The sequence below is a fragment of the Aptenodytes forsteri genome, unplaced genomic scaffold (assembly GCF_000699145.1).
Source record: "Aptenodytes forsteri isolate BGI_AS27 unplaced genomic scaffold, ASM69914v1 Scaffold53, whole genome shotgun sequence".
NCBI classification, from domain to species: Eukaryota; Metazoa; Chordata; class Aves; order Sphenisciformes; family Spheniscidae; genus Aptenodytes; species Aptenodytes forsteri.
In genome coordinates this window covers 13,692,974-13,708,835 of record NW_008795909.1, presented here as the reverse complement: position 1 = coordinate 13,708,835, position 15,862 = coordinate 13,692,974, and the positions used below count along the sequence as shown (strand labels likewise).

The 15,862-nt window shown below is 36.5% G+C and overlaps 1 protein-coding gene across 1 annotated transcript in view; it reads left to right on the top strand.

The window, feature by feature from the left end:
- Window positions 1-15,862, top strand: part of CACNA2D3 (calcium voltage-gated channel auxiliary subunit alpha2delta 3) — a 487,274-nt gene that overhangs the window by 303,561 nt on the left and 167,851 nt on the right. Inside the window, exon 12 of the mRNA XM_009284485.2 lies at window positions 10,398-10,476. Coding sequence (XP_009282760.1) covers window positions 10,398-10,476 — 79 coding nt within the window. The remainder of the gene's footprint in view (window positions 1-10,397; window positions 10,477-15,862) is intronic.

Sequence of the window (15,862 nt, the reverse complement as noted above, 5' to 3'; positions counted from 1 at the left end):
TTAACCCGGTGGTCTCAAAGTAATTTTTAAAGGTGGGAGAAATGTTATAGCTTGTGCTGAAAGTAAAAGTTACAGTGAAGGTAACACGTTGGGTTTTGGTAATTTTTTTTTTTTCTTTCAAGTAATCATAACTTTTTGAAAAGAAGTCTCTGGGATGTCATTTTCTGGACATGGTTTCAGTCCAAAAGTTTAATATTCTCAAAATCTGTGAAAACTTTCTTTGCTGAATTAACTGTTAAACCGCTAAGAAGAATTTAGTACATTCATGATATATATTGTTGTATTACACTTTGTACATTATTGGTTGCTTATTTAACATCATTAATACATGCTGCACACTAAGCAGGAAAGCTAAGCTAGAAAGTATTAGGTGCTTCTCAGACCTATTTTGTGTTTTTTTGTTTTGCTCTTAAATGCCAAATCTTAAATGGTTATTTAATACAATGTATTTTCTCTGCCAAATCTTTACATGTAATTCTTTAGTGATAAGCTCTTGATGTGCCGTTTGAAGCTCATCTGCCTGCAGGGGAACTGATCTTGCTCAGTTCTTTGTGACCAATAATTCAGGATGTATAAAGCGGCTAGAACTTGTCCCCCATGTAAAAGGCCCGAGATGTCTTGTTCCTTTCAGAACCACGTCAACCATCAAACTCCTTTAGGGAAGCAAGAAGCCTTGTGCTAATATGGTGTCAGACACTTTCTTATCACCTGCTCTATCCTTGAACAGTGTATAATAGCATAATCTCATTTTCCTCTGCTAATGGCATTTCTAATATATTGGGTGAATTTTGACAGTGAGAAATTATTCTTGATAAATCTTGAGTTGCATTATAATTTTCTGTATATCAACAAAAGATGTCAACACATTTTCAGTGCTAGAAGAAATATCTTCACTCGATGTCTCATGTAGCTTGTTTGAATTTTCTAAAAGTGACCCTCAGCAGCCTTAGACCTAGAGGGCGGATCTAGAAATGCTCCTCACAGGCGAGTGTGACGTAGTAATGCTGTCCCCTGACCACAGGGGATTAACTGCAGCATCAATTTCCTTTTTTCCTGCATGTATTTTCTGAGGTAGGTCTATACAAAGAGCTGTTGGGGATGCAGATGTTTGGGAAAGCATGGCTCAGCTGCTTGATGATCCCCAGACAGATTAAGTGTTTTTCTTTGTTACTGTTTTTGCTTACAACATCTTGTTTTCCAGTTAAATAGACCTACTAATTATTTGGGGTTTGTTTCCGTTAACTGTCCCATCAGTATTTAGGGTACAATGCACAGTGTTTCGGATATCTCTGTAATAGAAAACACTGTTATAAAAATATCTGGGTACAGTGTGCAATCAGGAAGGAGAAAACATGAGGAAACGTATAAATGCAAACTTTTCCAAAAGAGGTATTTTAAATACTACAGGAGAAAAATTAACAATGAAGAACCTTTTACTGAGTAACTTAATGTTTAAGGATTCAATTTCATGAGGTAATGGCTTCAATTTCATGGCTTCCTTGCACTGAGTGCAGCGTAAGTTGAGTCTTTCAGCACCTTATAGAGTAAAGGTCTCTAATAGGGTAGAAGATACTGTAGTAGTGCTATCTTGCATTGTATCACAGGGCTTTGTAGCCCTCATCAGTAGAATTTTGTGTGCTCATTTAAAGCATTGTCTTCATGGAATTTCCTGCTAACTTATCAATGCAAATAGATCCTTAACTCATTTTTTTCACCACTTCATAATAAAAAAAGAACTAAAATTAAAAAAGCTATGAAGACATTCAGAGATAAGATGAAGTTTCTAGAGTGACCTTGTATTGTATCGTATAACATACATTGCCATGTATGTTATGCCCTTTGCAACAACCAGATACACGGGAGGACACTTGGAATTCGTGTATTATTTTCGGATTGCTTTGTGTGTGCGTAGGTTCAAGTTAGAAGCTATAATACATCTCAAAAATTGATACATTTTACAAACTCAACATTTTTCCCTTTTCAGATTTGGAAAGGTTACTTGTGCAAAGACCTGTGGCCTGTTCAGATTTTTTGAATGTGAATCTTACTGATCTTGATGAATGGATCCGGTATGACTCTCAAAAACCTTTATGACTGCATCCAGACTGTTCCTCACAGGAAAGTGTGGCAGGGTAATGCCATCTCCTTAACACAGGGACCGACTGCAGCATCGATTTCCCCTTTTCCCGTTGGTGTCTTCTGAGGTAGAGCTGTACAAAAGGATGCTGGAGAGAGAGGAATAGGAGGATGAGATTATGTAAGGAGGAGTGATATTGAAGACCAATCCTGAAGTGGCAACAGGCACAGTGTAGTGTTGGGAGTGAAGCAGTGGAAGCGTAAATAAAACCTCAAACTTTTTCTAAATTTGGAAGTAAGTTTAGGTTGCTTACTTTTGGAGTTTGAACCTAAAAAAGACATCAGAAAATTATAAAGCAGCAGGACCCCAAGGAAGAGAAGCCAGTTATTGAGGCTTAAAGGATGAATAGTTTATAAGTTTATCCTGGGTAACTAATTTTAAGAATATTTCCACTATAACAAAGGGTAAGAAGAAATAGAGCATGATCAACAGAAAGAGAAGCTGGTTTGAAGAGACAAGTAATTTACAACATAAAACTGAAATAGCAAAAGAACAGAATCAGAAGTTAACCCTGGCAAATTAGAATGTGATGTAATTGTCAATTCTGCCACCCAAAAATTACAGCTTGTAAAGTTAACTTTTGCCCCCCCCCCCCCTTTTATTTTTTTTTACCTCTTGGTAGACTTTCAAAGAATGGGGAACCTCCCTAATGCTATTTTTCTGAATAGAAAAATGGATCTGCCTGGAAGGGATGCACATGAAAATTTCAAAATTAACATCTTTCTTTTCACCTTAAGCTCTGTTAAGTTTCCCTGTATTCTTCCCATGTGCTTTCTTAGTTATATTCAAAGAGAGTGAACCAGAACTTTGCTTTTTGTCAGCAACAGACTTTGGGAATGTAGCTCTGGGGTTGTATTTAGAGGAGTGACACCAGCTCTTAATGAAAATTATTAATCATTCTGCTCTGCTTTTATTCAAAGATAAACAAACACTTCAATATTTTTTTTTATATACTAACCTGTGTGAATGTTCAGTGCCTTTTAGATAACACATGAATCTGTTTACGCAGAGTAGGGAAAGAAATGTCAATAAAAAACTGAATCGTCTTTTTCCTGGATGCCCATCTTCACTTTTCAGATGACAGTATGCAGCACAGGTTAAAATATGTTAAGGGAGACCAGTGATTTTTCTTTTTGAAAAGTTCTATTAACAAGTGCAAGATGCCTAAATAAATGGCAGCCTTTTTCATTATTAGGTCCACAAAATTCAGGCAATTAGAGAATTGCTTTTGTGAATCTTGAATTACAGCATGTAAATCAAATCTAGACCAGCTCTCGTCTCATCTGTTCCTACTGCCATTTTCTTAGCTGTTGATCAAATGAAAATCGAAGTGCTTTGATCAGTACACCATTGAGACTGTTGCAAAGACCAGAATGTTAAACCATTTGGGAGGGTCTTTGGATAGGGTAATACTCAAGTGGGGAATCAAGCATCTTGAACAGGATGATCACATGCTATCTAGATGATGTGTCCTTGCAACAGTGTCTTCAGCTGTATTGGGTGAAATGCTCTGACTTGCTGTTCTGCTGAATCTTTATTTCCAGCTGGCCTGTGGTTGTATATCACTACTCCAGCGCAGGAATGATTCATTGCTATTTATCTTAAATTATGTACAAAACATTTCTTAACTATCTTAAGTACGTTCAAAAGACTCTCCTATGTGACTGTTCCTCAGGTTTTCTACTATGATACTATGCAAGTATCTTTTCTCTATACAGTTCGGTCCATTCTACAGCAGGAATTGCCTGAAGAAGTCTCTGGGATGGCCAGATTCTCCAACCAAGTAGCTAATTAACCATTTGAAGTATACAAATGGTGCCTATCAGGTGGTCTAGCCATCGCATGAGTTGCCTGGGAAAACCTCCAGGACTGTCCCCAATTCCCACCTTGAGAGCTCCTATAACAATTAAGCTAATTCTTTGTGGTGAGGCTACTTAGTAGTTCAGACAATCACTTAGTCTCACGTTGATCCATTGTTCCCAATCAGTCCATTCGCTCATCTATGCAGAGACTAGCTGGGGCGTTCCTGGACCACCATAACTTAGAACTATGGGAACTTGAATTTCATCCCTATATCCCACTTACAACTTAAATTCCATAGCTCTTGCCACGGGGCTATTTTTATTTCTTGCTGAGCCAGAAAGGAAAGACTATTTTGCTGAAGGTGTCCATGAAATAGTTTGCAGCTGCAACAGAGGTCTGGACTGTCAGCTGCAAGCAGAAGTCCCATTTCCCCTCCCACACTGTATTTTAAGTTTCTGGAAATACTATTTTACCAGCTGTTTGGCATGAAGCTATGACTTCACAGTTCCAGTGTGTAGAATCTTGCAGATTGACTTGTCTTGCTTAACATAGATAGAAGAAGGTCCCTATTCTCTTTGCTATGCTGCTAGTTAAATGAAGTTTCAGAGGTGAGGACAGTTCAGGGACTGCAGATTAGTCCATGCATAATGGATGAAACTGTTAAGTGGATATTTCAGATGAAGTGGTTAGCACTGAAATAGCTGTCATTTAAATCATCATTCTTAGGTTTCCTCACTAATGGTTGAGTGTATGCATCTCTGAGATTTTATATAAGCCGTCTGTCCGGAGTGTAAAGGTTCAAACTTCAGAATATTCCCTAGCTGTAAAAGCAAGAACCTTATTAACAGTACTCTCTTATTTTTCACAATCTGAGGGGATGCAACAAAGACTAGAGAGCAAACCACCTGTGTAATCCAAACCATGATCTCTGCCTAGGTAAGGCAACAAGAGTGTAAAACAAAGAGACTGGAAAACCAGAGAAAGCAACTTAAAAATAATGATAACATATGCATTTAAATATCTACTGTTGATTTACGCATTTTACTCAGTGTAAGATTTGTGTTTGGTTTTGTCTGAACTACTGAGCTTGGTGGTTCAATGCCTTAATATTATTTAGTTCTGCTGTGTACATGGGAGTAGTTACCAACACAACTTGTGACAACTGTTGACATGCTGTGCTTCTTCTCACTAGCTCACTATGGACTAGTGGTTTGGACCAGAATCCACAATCTTGCACGTAGAAGCTGACCGTCATAAAATGCACTGTTGAAATTAGTTTGTTGCTTAATATTAATATGATTCTACAGTTCAGAATCATTTGAGCTCGTGCAGCAATCTTTTAGTAAGAATACTAACTGAATGGAGTGCTCTTTCCCAGAGGGCATCCTTCTAGGTCAGGAATGAGACATAATAACAAGGTAATATATGGGAGGTTTCTACAGCTGCTGTTTTAAAGATAATTAAAATACATCAATCTCAAATGGTATTCTTTGCTATTCAACACCCGCTTTAGAAAAATATGAAGTGAGAAAGTCACAAGCTCTATTAAAGATTCTAGTTCGCTGTCCTTTCAGTTTCTGTAATTTTACTGTGGAGGTCCATTTTCTGTGAACATTGACTTAAAAAAATAGCAGTCTATGGCACATCTGTGGGATTTACATACTTGCAGTAATAGCAAGTATAGTTCCAGAGATTAAAGTTTTTACTCTTGGAGTAAGCTTTGCTTTGCATTCAGTGAATCTGACAACATCTACAATTTTCAGTTTTGTATAGGTAGGAGAGAACGATTCAAAATTAGTGCTTCTGCCTGAGAATACTTCCTTTCTCCGCGGCTAATAGTTCACGTTAAACCTTAATGTAGTTGATATCATATTTTCCAGGTCAGACATTGAAAGTTATTTTGATTCAGGTATCTCTCTCAAATATCTTACAAGGCTTTCAAAATTATCCAGAACCTGAAGGCTTCTCTTTCTGTCAGATGTTTTTTGCCGGAGAGGTACTTATACCCTCTGATGCAGATTCCTTCTCAGATGAAAATGGTCTCTTGATTCAGTCACAGCGCTTGGATATTGAAAGGTGTTTTTCTCATTTGGCTTATACTCAGTTAGCCAGAACATATGTAGACTATGTAAATGTTGTTACTGGATCTTCTGGGAGTGGCCCGTAACAACTTTGAATTTATTCAGTCTGCCTTGACTAAAATGTTCTCTTCATATGGATTTGAAAGAATTTGTAGTGTCCTAACGTTAAGTGTTGTACCATAAGACACCGATATAGGTGTATCAGTGTATATGTATGTATATAGTGTATAGACTTATTAAAACTCATCGTTTCTATTGTGTTATTTTCTTTAAGGTCCAATACAAACCAGAGAATGAGACACACTTTATACTTCATCTATTATAAATTATAGATATTTCAATCATATGCCTCAGTACTATATATATATCAGTAGACTATACAATATTAGTGCTATATCTGGATTGTTTGAATAAAATAGACATTTCATGCAATCATTTTGCAGAGCAGAACTGCTCTGACACACTTTCAGTTACTTCCGATATACAAAGAAGAAAATTTGGTGGTCACTATTAACAGTTATTACCTAACAACATTTATCTTACATGGTATCTGAGAATATGAATGGATATTAAATCTGGTACCTAATGTCTAGTCAATTTACAATGACCATTTCAGTGGTAGCTAAGACGCAGTGTGTCCTGTTTTGCAGCATACGTAGCCCACCACTGCATAGGTCTTCTCCACATGCAGAAGTTGAAGTAATTTGAACTTATCCTGCTAAATTACAGTAGTACTTCTATAATATTGACTTAGTTACATTTTTATGTAGATGCAGAAAACGGGTATATGACCACAGTAACTTTGTCCCTGTTTATTGGCATTATACCACGGATGGTACCAGCACATCTAGAATTATTACATAAAATACCTATCCAGAAGAGTAAAACTAGTATAAAAGGTATGTAGGTCCAAGTTTGTTTTAAAAAATGGGATTTAGAATGTAGACTTATTCAGGCAAGTTTCAGTTCCAATCATTTATTATCTAAGACATTGCTGTGATCTCTAAAAGCAGAAAATAATATGGCAAGCATGTTTTCTAAAATTACTTCTGCGGTGAATGGTTAGGCACTCATGAGTGTTTCCCACTGCAAGCTCACAGTGAATTAAGTTTCCACTGGTGGGTTCAATGAACTGATCAAATGAAACTTTTAGAAGTAGAGCTATAATCAGAATTGTTTGCCATCAGAGCTGATTTTGAGGATTTTTCTCACTATTCTGAATAGAGTGTTAAACAATATTCATAATACCTATTAATGTATCTTTAAAGTCAATGTAAAAGAAAAACTTTAATGTATCAGTGGCATTATTTTTAGCTTAAATACCTTCCTATGACCTTACATGGTTATTTTCTTCTGAAGCTACTATGTATAATAAGTCATAATAAGTAATGAGCAGTAGAGAAATGGTATTTTAAAATTATAGTTTACCTTATATTTCATTTTATAAAAGATTTTATACTTCATGTTGATGCTGGTAAACATCATTTATATAACACGCACAGTGAAAAGTGCATAGAGAAAAATACACAACTCATTGGGATAGGGAAGGAAAGCAGCACTTAATAAACTGATCACTCATCTTCAGTGCTAGCTCTCTATAGCTTTTATTTTTTATTTTTTCAAGTAACGCCAAACAATTAGCAGTATTTTTTATGATGCTTAAAATATTTTCTAGAGAAACTGCAGATACCAAGTAAACTGTGTGTATAAAATGCACTCAGAGAAAAATCATTAAAATCCTTGCATCAGTATCACAGAGGCAGCCCGTTCCTCATGATGATCTAGGATACCAATTTGTTGAAATTTTATTTTTTGTAGGTTTAACGCAGTTAGTTTGCTGCCTATGCCTATTATCATGCTTACTGCTCATCCTTTTAGATAAGGCTGGTCTCCTTTTATTAGGAACAGTGTAGTTTGATTCTTTATAGATTAAAGCAGATCATTAAATATAAATCTCTCAGATGTATTCAGTCTCATCATAGGCTATATTCGAGCATCATTTTCAGGAAGATAAACTGTGACAGTGATTTATGCTGTATTGAGGGTATAAATCTCACTGTGCCCTTTCACGTGTGTTTAGAGAATAAAGATTTTCTTTATTAATGCTTTTCATAGCCATCAACAAAGCATAAAAGCACCATTCTTTTGTTTAAGGCTGTGTTCTTTAGAGTCTTAGAGTAAGATTATGCATACTGTTTGATTCAAACTAATTAAGAACGCTACACAATCAGTGCGTATACTTTTTAAACGATATGAATCATGATTGAGTTCTATGTACATTTTATATTTGAAAGACTTGGAAAAGTTTTGTGATTGAAATCTGGTCTCTAGGCATGATAATAATGCAAAACACCATGTATGCCTAGAAACAGTATCTGACCATTAAGAAAATGGACACAAGGGCAGTGGGGGAATATGGTATCATAACTGACAGTAAAGAGGGAAACTTTTAAATACATTTTAAAACTTCTTCTGTGAAAAAAAAACTATGGGAACTTAATATAAAGTTGGTGTGTTCTACAAATAATTTCTTTTGTCTCACTGTGAGTGAGAAAAAAGTGCTAATTGAAAAAACTAAGACATTTAATTCTTTGATTATTTTTTTAATTGCAAATGAATTTAATTAGAGGTCTTCATAAACTTCTCACATCATGACATTTCTTTCTGTGTAATTAGCTTTCTGTATAATTTAATGTGAATGTGAGACCCAGTTAGCTATTGAATAAAATGTTCTGGAGCATATTTTGTTCTGGACAGCTTTTTAATGATGATAACAGAGTTTCTGTAAAAAAGTTAGAATAATGATGATTCTATTAAGTATACTGATAAAAAGATAAAAGGATCTGATGTGGGGTTTAGTTACAATTTTTAGTGTTACAATATGGAGTTCGTAATTTTCTTTCTTCTCATACATAATGATAGCACCATGTTTGCAGCTACAAATTGTCAATTTCCAGTCCTAACTTAATCTATTTGTTTTATCTTCAAAATCCACAAAATGTAGAACAAGTCATTTCATTAGAAAATCAGTCAAATTTTTAATCTCTTGTGTAAAATATTGCTAATTTCATAGAATCATTTAGATTGGAAAGGACCTCTGAAGATCATCTTGTCCAACCCCCTGCTCGGAGCAGGTGAAGTTAGATCAGGCTGCTCACGAACTTGTCTGGTCAGATTTTGAGTATCTCCCAGGATGCAGGTTCTGCAGCATCTCTGGGCAATGTTTTCTAATATTTTGTCACCCGCATGACAAAAATGTTTTTCCTTATATCGAATCAGATTATCTAGCTAAAACCCACTCAATTATCTGCTGTAGTTTCCCATGTATAGAATAGGGTTGAGAGCAGAAGGTATGAGGGAAAAAATGCTGTCATCAGTCTAGCGTGAGGACAAATTTGCAGCTGTTTTCAAGGCTGGTAAAATAACGCAACCCTGAACCCATCTCTATTTGAAAAGAAAGAACTGAGAAAATGGTATAGTAAAGAGCAAAATATTTCACTGGAAATTTTCCTTTGCTTTCTAAGTGGCAGCTGTCTGAAGCTGCTCAAAAACACAGTTTTGGATATAAGTATTATAACATGGAACTGTGGAGTCCAGACGAACAAGTGTTATCATTTAGCATCTATCAAGGCCTACCCTGCATCGAACATTTCTGAAGTATGCCTTTCTTCTCTGCCAAGAAATTTTATCTGGGCAGAATTTTAAGGGAAGCAGCAATTTTCTAGGATTTCTAGACGAAGGTCTCTGTGTGTATGTCTGTGTGCATGCACATGCACAGACCAGCTGCACAGCTTCTGCACAGATATTTCTGTCTAGGAGATGTGGCAACCCTGCACATGATTCTGCTGTTTATCACTTGATAGAACAAGTGCCACCTGTGGGTACCTGTCTCTGAATTGATAAAGACACTGAGTCATTCGAACCTTGAAAACTGAGGGGAATTTGCTTGCCTGGTGTTTCAGATCCTTTCTATACAGAAGTATTTGCTAATTAAGTGCCTCTTTCTCCACACCATAGCAATTTTCTGAATTCATAAGTGCAGAACAGATTTGTCTGAAACATGCGGTTTTGCCTTGTACCCAATGGTTTTAGTTTATTCTCACTTACACTTTAACCATTTAACCATAACTTTAGTTAAATGTCAGATATTAAAAACATCCAAAGAGATCAGCCATTCTGTTACATAGAACAAAAGCCACATTTTGTCATGAAGACATTACTGGCAGAGATTTTTTTTAACCTACTGTGCTGTTTAACCAGTCATACTTTCTTAAAAAGGGTCTATCCATATGAATTACACATCTGTATCTGAAGTTCCACTGTATAAGTTTTCAATGCAGTATTAATTGACTTGATCTTTTGCGTTGTACTTTCAGGTTCGTATTTTTACCTATCTGATTGGAAGAGAAGCTGCTTTTGCTGATAACCTGAAGTGGATGGCCTGTGCTAACAAAGGTTAGTTAACCTTCAACTGTGAAAGCCTTGTTTTCATAACCCTATTACTGAGCCTCCCTGCATATCTGACCCTTCTACAGATATGGTGGCACTGACAGCTGATCAGAGAGGATGGGTTGTTTTTTTCCAGGAAAGGAGAAGACTTACTTATCTTGTAGCATACAATTTAAAAAGAAAAAAAACAATTTGAAATGTATTTTTTTCTTAAAATATGTATGAAGCTTTTAAACTATGTGATCTTAAATTTTTCAGAGAACAAACTTTAATGTCAAGGCATTTGTTCTATTATAGCTGTTATTACTCAGCCAGAGTTAGTTTGATTCCTAAGAACATTGGATACAAGTCCTGTAGAGTTAGGCATGGTATGTAAAACACCAGACATCCCGTCCCTTGAGGAACTGACAGTGTAATTGAAAAAACAGTTTTATATTCTTGAAGGAAGGAGCATTAAAACCTGTAAGATGCTGAAATACTACAGTAAAAGGATTGACTAATGTAAGTAAGAATGATTCAGAAAAAAACCCAAACCCCTAATTAATCTTCAGGTTTTCCTTTTCCTTTCCTCTTGGAAAAAAAATGTTCTTTTTTTCCATTGTGCCACATTACATTATGATGAATTGCATCAGGTGCTATCCATTTAGTCATTATTTCTTTAACTACTGTTATGTCCAGCTGATGGAAATTACTCAGTTTGAAGTCTTGTCTTAATCAGCTAATATTGCACCATAATTTAGTTTAAATAATAGTATAAGAATCCTTTGAAGCATCTTTTTGAAGACAATTTAATCAACAAAATCTTAGCTTTTTAGCCTAGCTCTACAGATTCATGAAGATCTAAGTACAGCAACTCAGAAATTAGGACCAGGCGATAGAGACTGCCTTAGTAGATCATCTGGTCCACGTCTTCCTTATTCCCAGAGGGGGAAAAGTGGTCACCTTTGTCATTCTTCAGGACTACTTTGTTCTTTTCAGAGCCATGTTGCTTTGAGTCAGAATCTTACTCATATGAATCAACTGAACAGCTTAATGACTGTTTCTTTTATAATTTTTTTTCTCTCAGTTTAATGGTTACAATACCTGCTCTCTGATAGCTTACAATGCAAAAATCTTCTAACTCTAATCAGTAATTAAATACTTTATTATAGCTTTGAAAATCACAATTGGAAACAGCGTAAGTCATTATGTCAGACAGTATAGATTTAGATCTTTTTCGTACAGTTTTCAGCTACAGCTCGTCCATTTTCTTTTAGTGAAATGAAGGATTACAGCACAACAGATGAGGAGCGTAGTAAAGCTGGTCTAAAGATTGGCTGCGTGGCTGGACGGCAGTTTACTACTTGCATGGGTGGGCCAAAGTGTGGTGTTGTCACTGAGGGTCAATGACCCTAAAATCAATTTTCCTTGCAGTGGTTTTCCCCTTGGAAGCACAACATAGATGAAGGCTATTTGCAGGGTTTCCAGTTGGCTGGACTGTGGACAGCAGTCCTTTCCTTCAAAATGGGTCACAGGGGAAATTCATACCACCTTGCAGAACTTCTTTAGCTTCCAGATTCTGATGGTGAAACCTTGAAAAACCCCAAGCATGTTTTTCTGTTACATTTTTATGTAACAGGGCATATCTAGAGGGAGTTGGCTTAATGAAGCAAAACACCAAACCATTTTAAATACATTAAAACATTTGAGAACCCCAAAGTCCCTCTAGAGCGGTTTGTGAAATTTGCAGTGATTTACTCTTCTGTATCATAAGAAAGTGCACGTAAAGGAAAAGAGTATTTGCTACGATTCTGAAGTGAACAAAGGTAAAAGTTTCCTAGTGCTTAGTGTGCATGTGCCAGATTTTAAAGTAAGCAGGCACTACCTTTCCCTTAGCAGTCACTTCCAGCAGAAAGCTGTACAGATAAAGATGGGAGTTAATGCATTACTTACTAACAAAACAGCCAGGATTAAACTTTTTTTTTCTCAGTAAAATTCTCTATTGCATTAGTAATTTGACAGCCTCTGTTTTAATTATTATTTTTTAAATTTTTATTACGGGTCATCACTGTGGTTGACATATTGTAAAAGGGACAGAGGAGAGGATTCATCAGCACAAAGGAGCAGAGGCTGAGAAAGCAATGTGGAGAAAAATGCTTTGCAATCGGAGGTCTGATAGCGGCTCTCTAACTGCCAGCAGAGGACAGATCAGCCCGGAGGCAAATTGTGCCCCAGCTGGAGCAGTTTATAGACTATTGTATTAGCAGAGGAGAGCTGTGTACAGGAAGCCCCGGTCACATCCATTCCCATTATTAGCATGACCCCGGCACCTCGTGCACTGTGGGCTCTTGTGGGGGGTGGCAGGCAGCCAGTTACAGACACTGTTCACCTGCTTGAGAGGCCTCTTAGGTGGGGGGGCGGAGGGGGTATTCTCCATGGGAGTTTTACAGCTGCAGTGAAACAATGAGTTCCCTCCTTAGTCCCTACCCAGAGAGGATTTTTTAAGTCTGATATTTTATTAGTTGCAAGAATATTGCATCTATTTTGCACAGTGTCCAGAAAACAAAAAGTACTGCACTCCATGTAAAAATCCGTTGGAGGCATTTTGAAAAGTTACGAGTCTAATGGTGGACATTTTAGAGAAAAACATCGCAAGGACTGTGTATTATGGAAAGGCAGCCCACTTGCAGAGCATAAGTGTCTGTCTTTAACCACATTATTATACATATCTCACGCCTGTCATTACCAAATCTTACCCATTTCCTTCATGAATTTTTTCCTGCTGGGGAGGAAAAAAAAGTAGCGCTGACTGTAAGGGGCTCTAAGGTGGCATAATTCACACACCAGGGAGCTGAGAAGCAGGTGTTAGAATGCAAAAATTTAAGCACGGCTTTGCTGCTATTGCTTACATGGCCTCAGCAGCTGTGCTCAGGAACTTCAGAGCGTGTCTTTATCTGATGATTAAACCTTGGTATAGGGAGAGTAAGGTTTTTAAATCCATGAGGTACCTCTGATCTCTAGATAAGAGGGATAAATTTAGCAGTGTAGGAAGCTAATTCTGGTGAGGTTTGGCATTTGTTACACACAGCCACAAACACATGAATCATCAAAAAGTCTAAATATACAGTGAAAATGAACTAAGAGAATGTTACCTAATGCTGTCCCTAGCTGTAATATAGTAAGTTTTGGTAGAGTTTTCCCATTAGGAGAAGATCGAAAAATAAGTATTAGAATAAGCATTAAAAATATGGGAAATATCATTCATGTAGCTTTTGCAATTCCTTTCACTTTGTTGTAAAGAAAGCTAAAACTTAAGGAAAACAACTTTTTGTAGAAATGAACTAAATAGATGAACCATAAATTCACAGAAGATAGGTAATTGTTCATATTACGAGTTACAGAAACTGTAAAATCATTATAGATTTTTCTAATGTGAGCTACAAAAGCACAAGCTATATTTATAAGGAGATTAAACAGACAAAATCTTCAATGCAAGAAAGGAGCTCTTCCCAGAAATTGCAAATGAAATCCACCCCTGAGATCACATTATAAAGAACCTAGAGAGAATCCATATGGTTGTGTCTTATGACACCATCTTCATCTAAGTCTTCTGTTTTACATATCTTTACCAGCAGTTTTTACATCTCACTAAACTCAGCTATTTGAAGCAACCTGATTAAAAGGAATAAAGTCTCTAACACACTCTTTCTTTCAACTTTTCATCTGTTGCAGCCTGATATATGAATAAATCTGTGAAACACAGATATGATTAAAAAAATAGGATTTTTTCACACTAATCCCTTTTTCTTCCGCTTGCTAACCTTGACTTCTTTAGCTGTCATACTCACTGGGCAAGGAGTACTGCGTGGCTAGCCTGCAACTACATGCATGCCGGTATACATATGCTGATTTGCCATCTGGCTGCTTCCAAATAGGATGCTCGATGTCACTTCTTTCAATCTTGGGGTAGTCACAAATTTTCACTTGTCTTCGAGACCTTTATTTCTTTGCTAAGTTTATATGAAATTGATTCAGACTTACTCACGATCTCTTTTAGCCTTAGGAAATTAGGCCAAAAACTGTTTTCTCTATTGTGCAGTTTAGAGATATGGTTTGCAAGTACTACAACAAGAAATAAATACTTTGTCTGTAGCATGCTGCCTGGAGAGTTCTGTGTAAGCGGTGATACGATAGCATGCATTCTCAGAAATACTACAAAGAGAAATACCTAATGTAATACACATCCATATGAAGAATAGTTGGAAATAAGTGCTCAAGTAGGTGTCTCTGCTCATGTTGGCTGTACCTGGTCCAGATGGATCTCTTCTAAATGAAGGAAAAGAAGAAAAGCAAAGAGAAAAAAATATTCAGCATTATCAGTGTCTTGTAACATGTATAAATCTGTATGGCACGACACTGAAGTGTTTCAGATTGGGTTCTGTTTTCTGTTTCTTTTTTTTTTTCTTTTTGTTTGAGTAATCTAGCTAAATTTTTCACTTGAAAAACTGACATAAAAACATTTCAGGAGGCAATCAGAATGCATGCTCATTTTACAGCAAGGTATTCTTTATCTCAAAGGTAATTTATAGGATGTGATTAAAGAATTTTCCAGCCGTAGACATCCAGAAGCTTCTTAAACTAGTCTTCAAAACTTTAAAGTCTAATTTAATTGTAATGAAGTATGACATTAAAAAGTGTTAACTAATTGTGATTTCAACCTGTATGGGTAAGAAAATACTGCTTGATTAAAAAAGACCTTTCTATCACCTTAGATACAATACAAATTTTTTCAAGTAGTTAATCTCCTCTGACTTTTCAGGCATTATTTAATATGCTCATATATATATTAAGTGTTTAAGTGCAGGTATTGTCCTATTGTTCACTGTACGCTACTCAGTGCAAGCAGATGTCTGCTCCAACTGTAACTTTGCACACTATTGTAAGAAAAACGCAAGTACTAGCATAACATGCACTGAAAAGTACATGAGCTCAACACAACAAGTAGTATTGTAGTGGTGATGTAAGATTGCACAGAAACCACTGAAACAAAACAGTGACTAAGTTTGCTCTTTAAGGACAACCAAAAACTTGTCCATGGGGACAACTGAAAGCATGTGTTTGGTAAAAGGAGAAAAGGAGAGATGAATGTACGTGGAGGTTCCCTGCTTTAAATCTCCTACAGAGAAACGAGCAGAGTTTGTGTGCTCTTTCCTTTTAGTGTCTTAGCCCTCACTTATAGCCATTGTACGCTAGTCTAAGATGGAGGAAGAAAGGCAAAAGGCTGATTAGTCTATTTGTGCTTCTGTTTAATTTTTCTGAATTTCTGAGTGGCCTCTGTGCTTTTGAGTATGTAACTTGAAACGTGAACGGTGCTGAATATGGCCGCTGTGCTTTTGAGTATGTAACTTGAAAC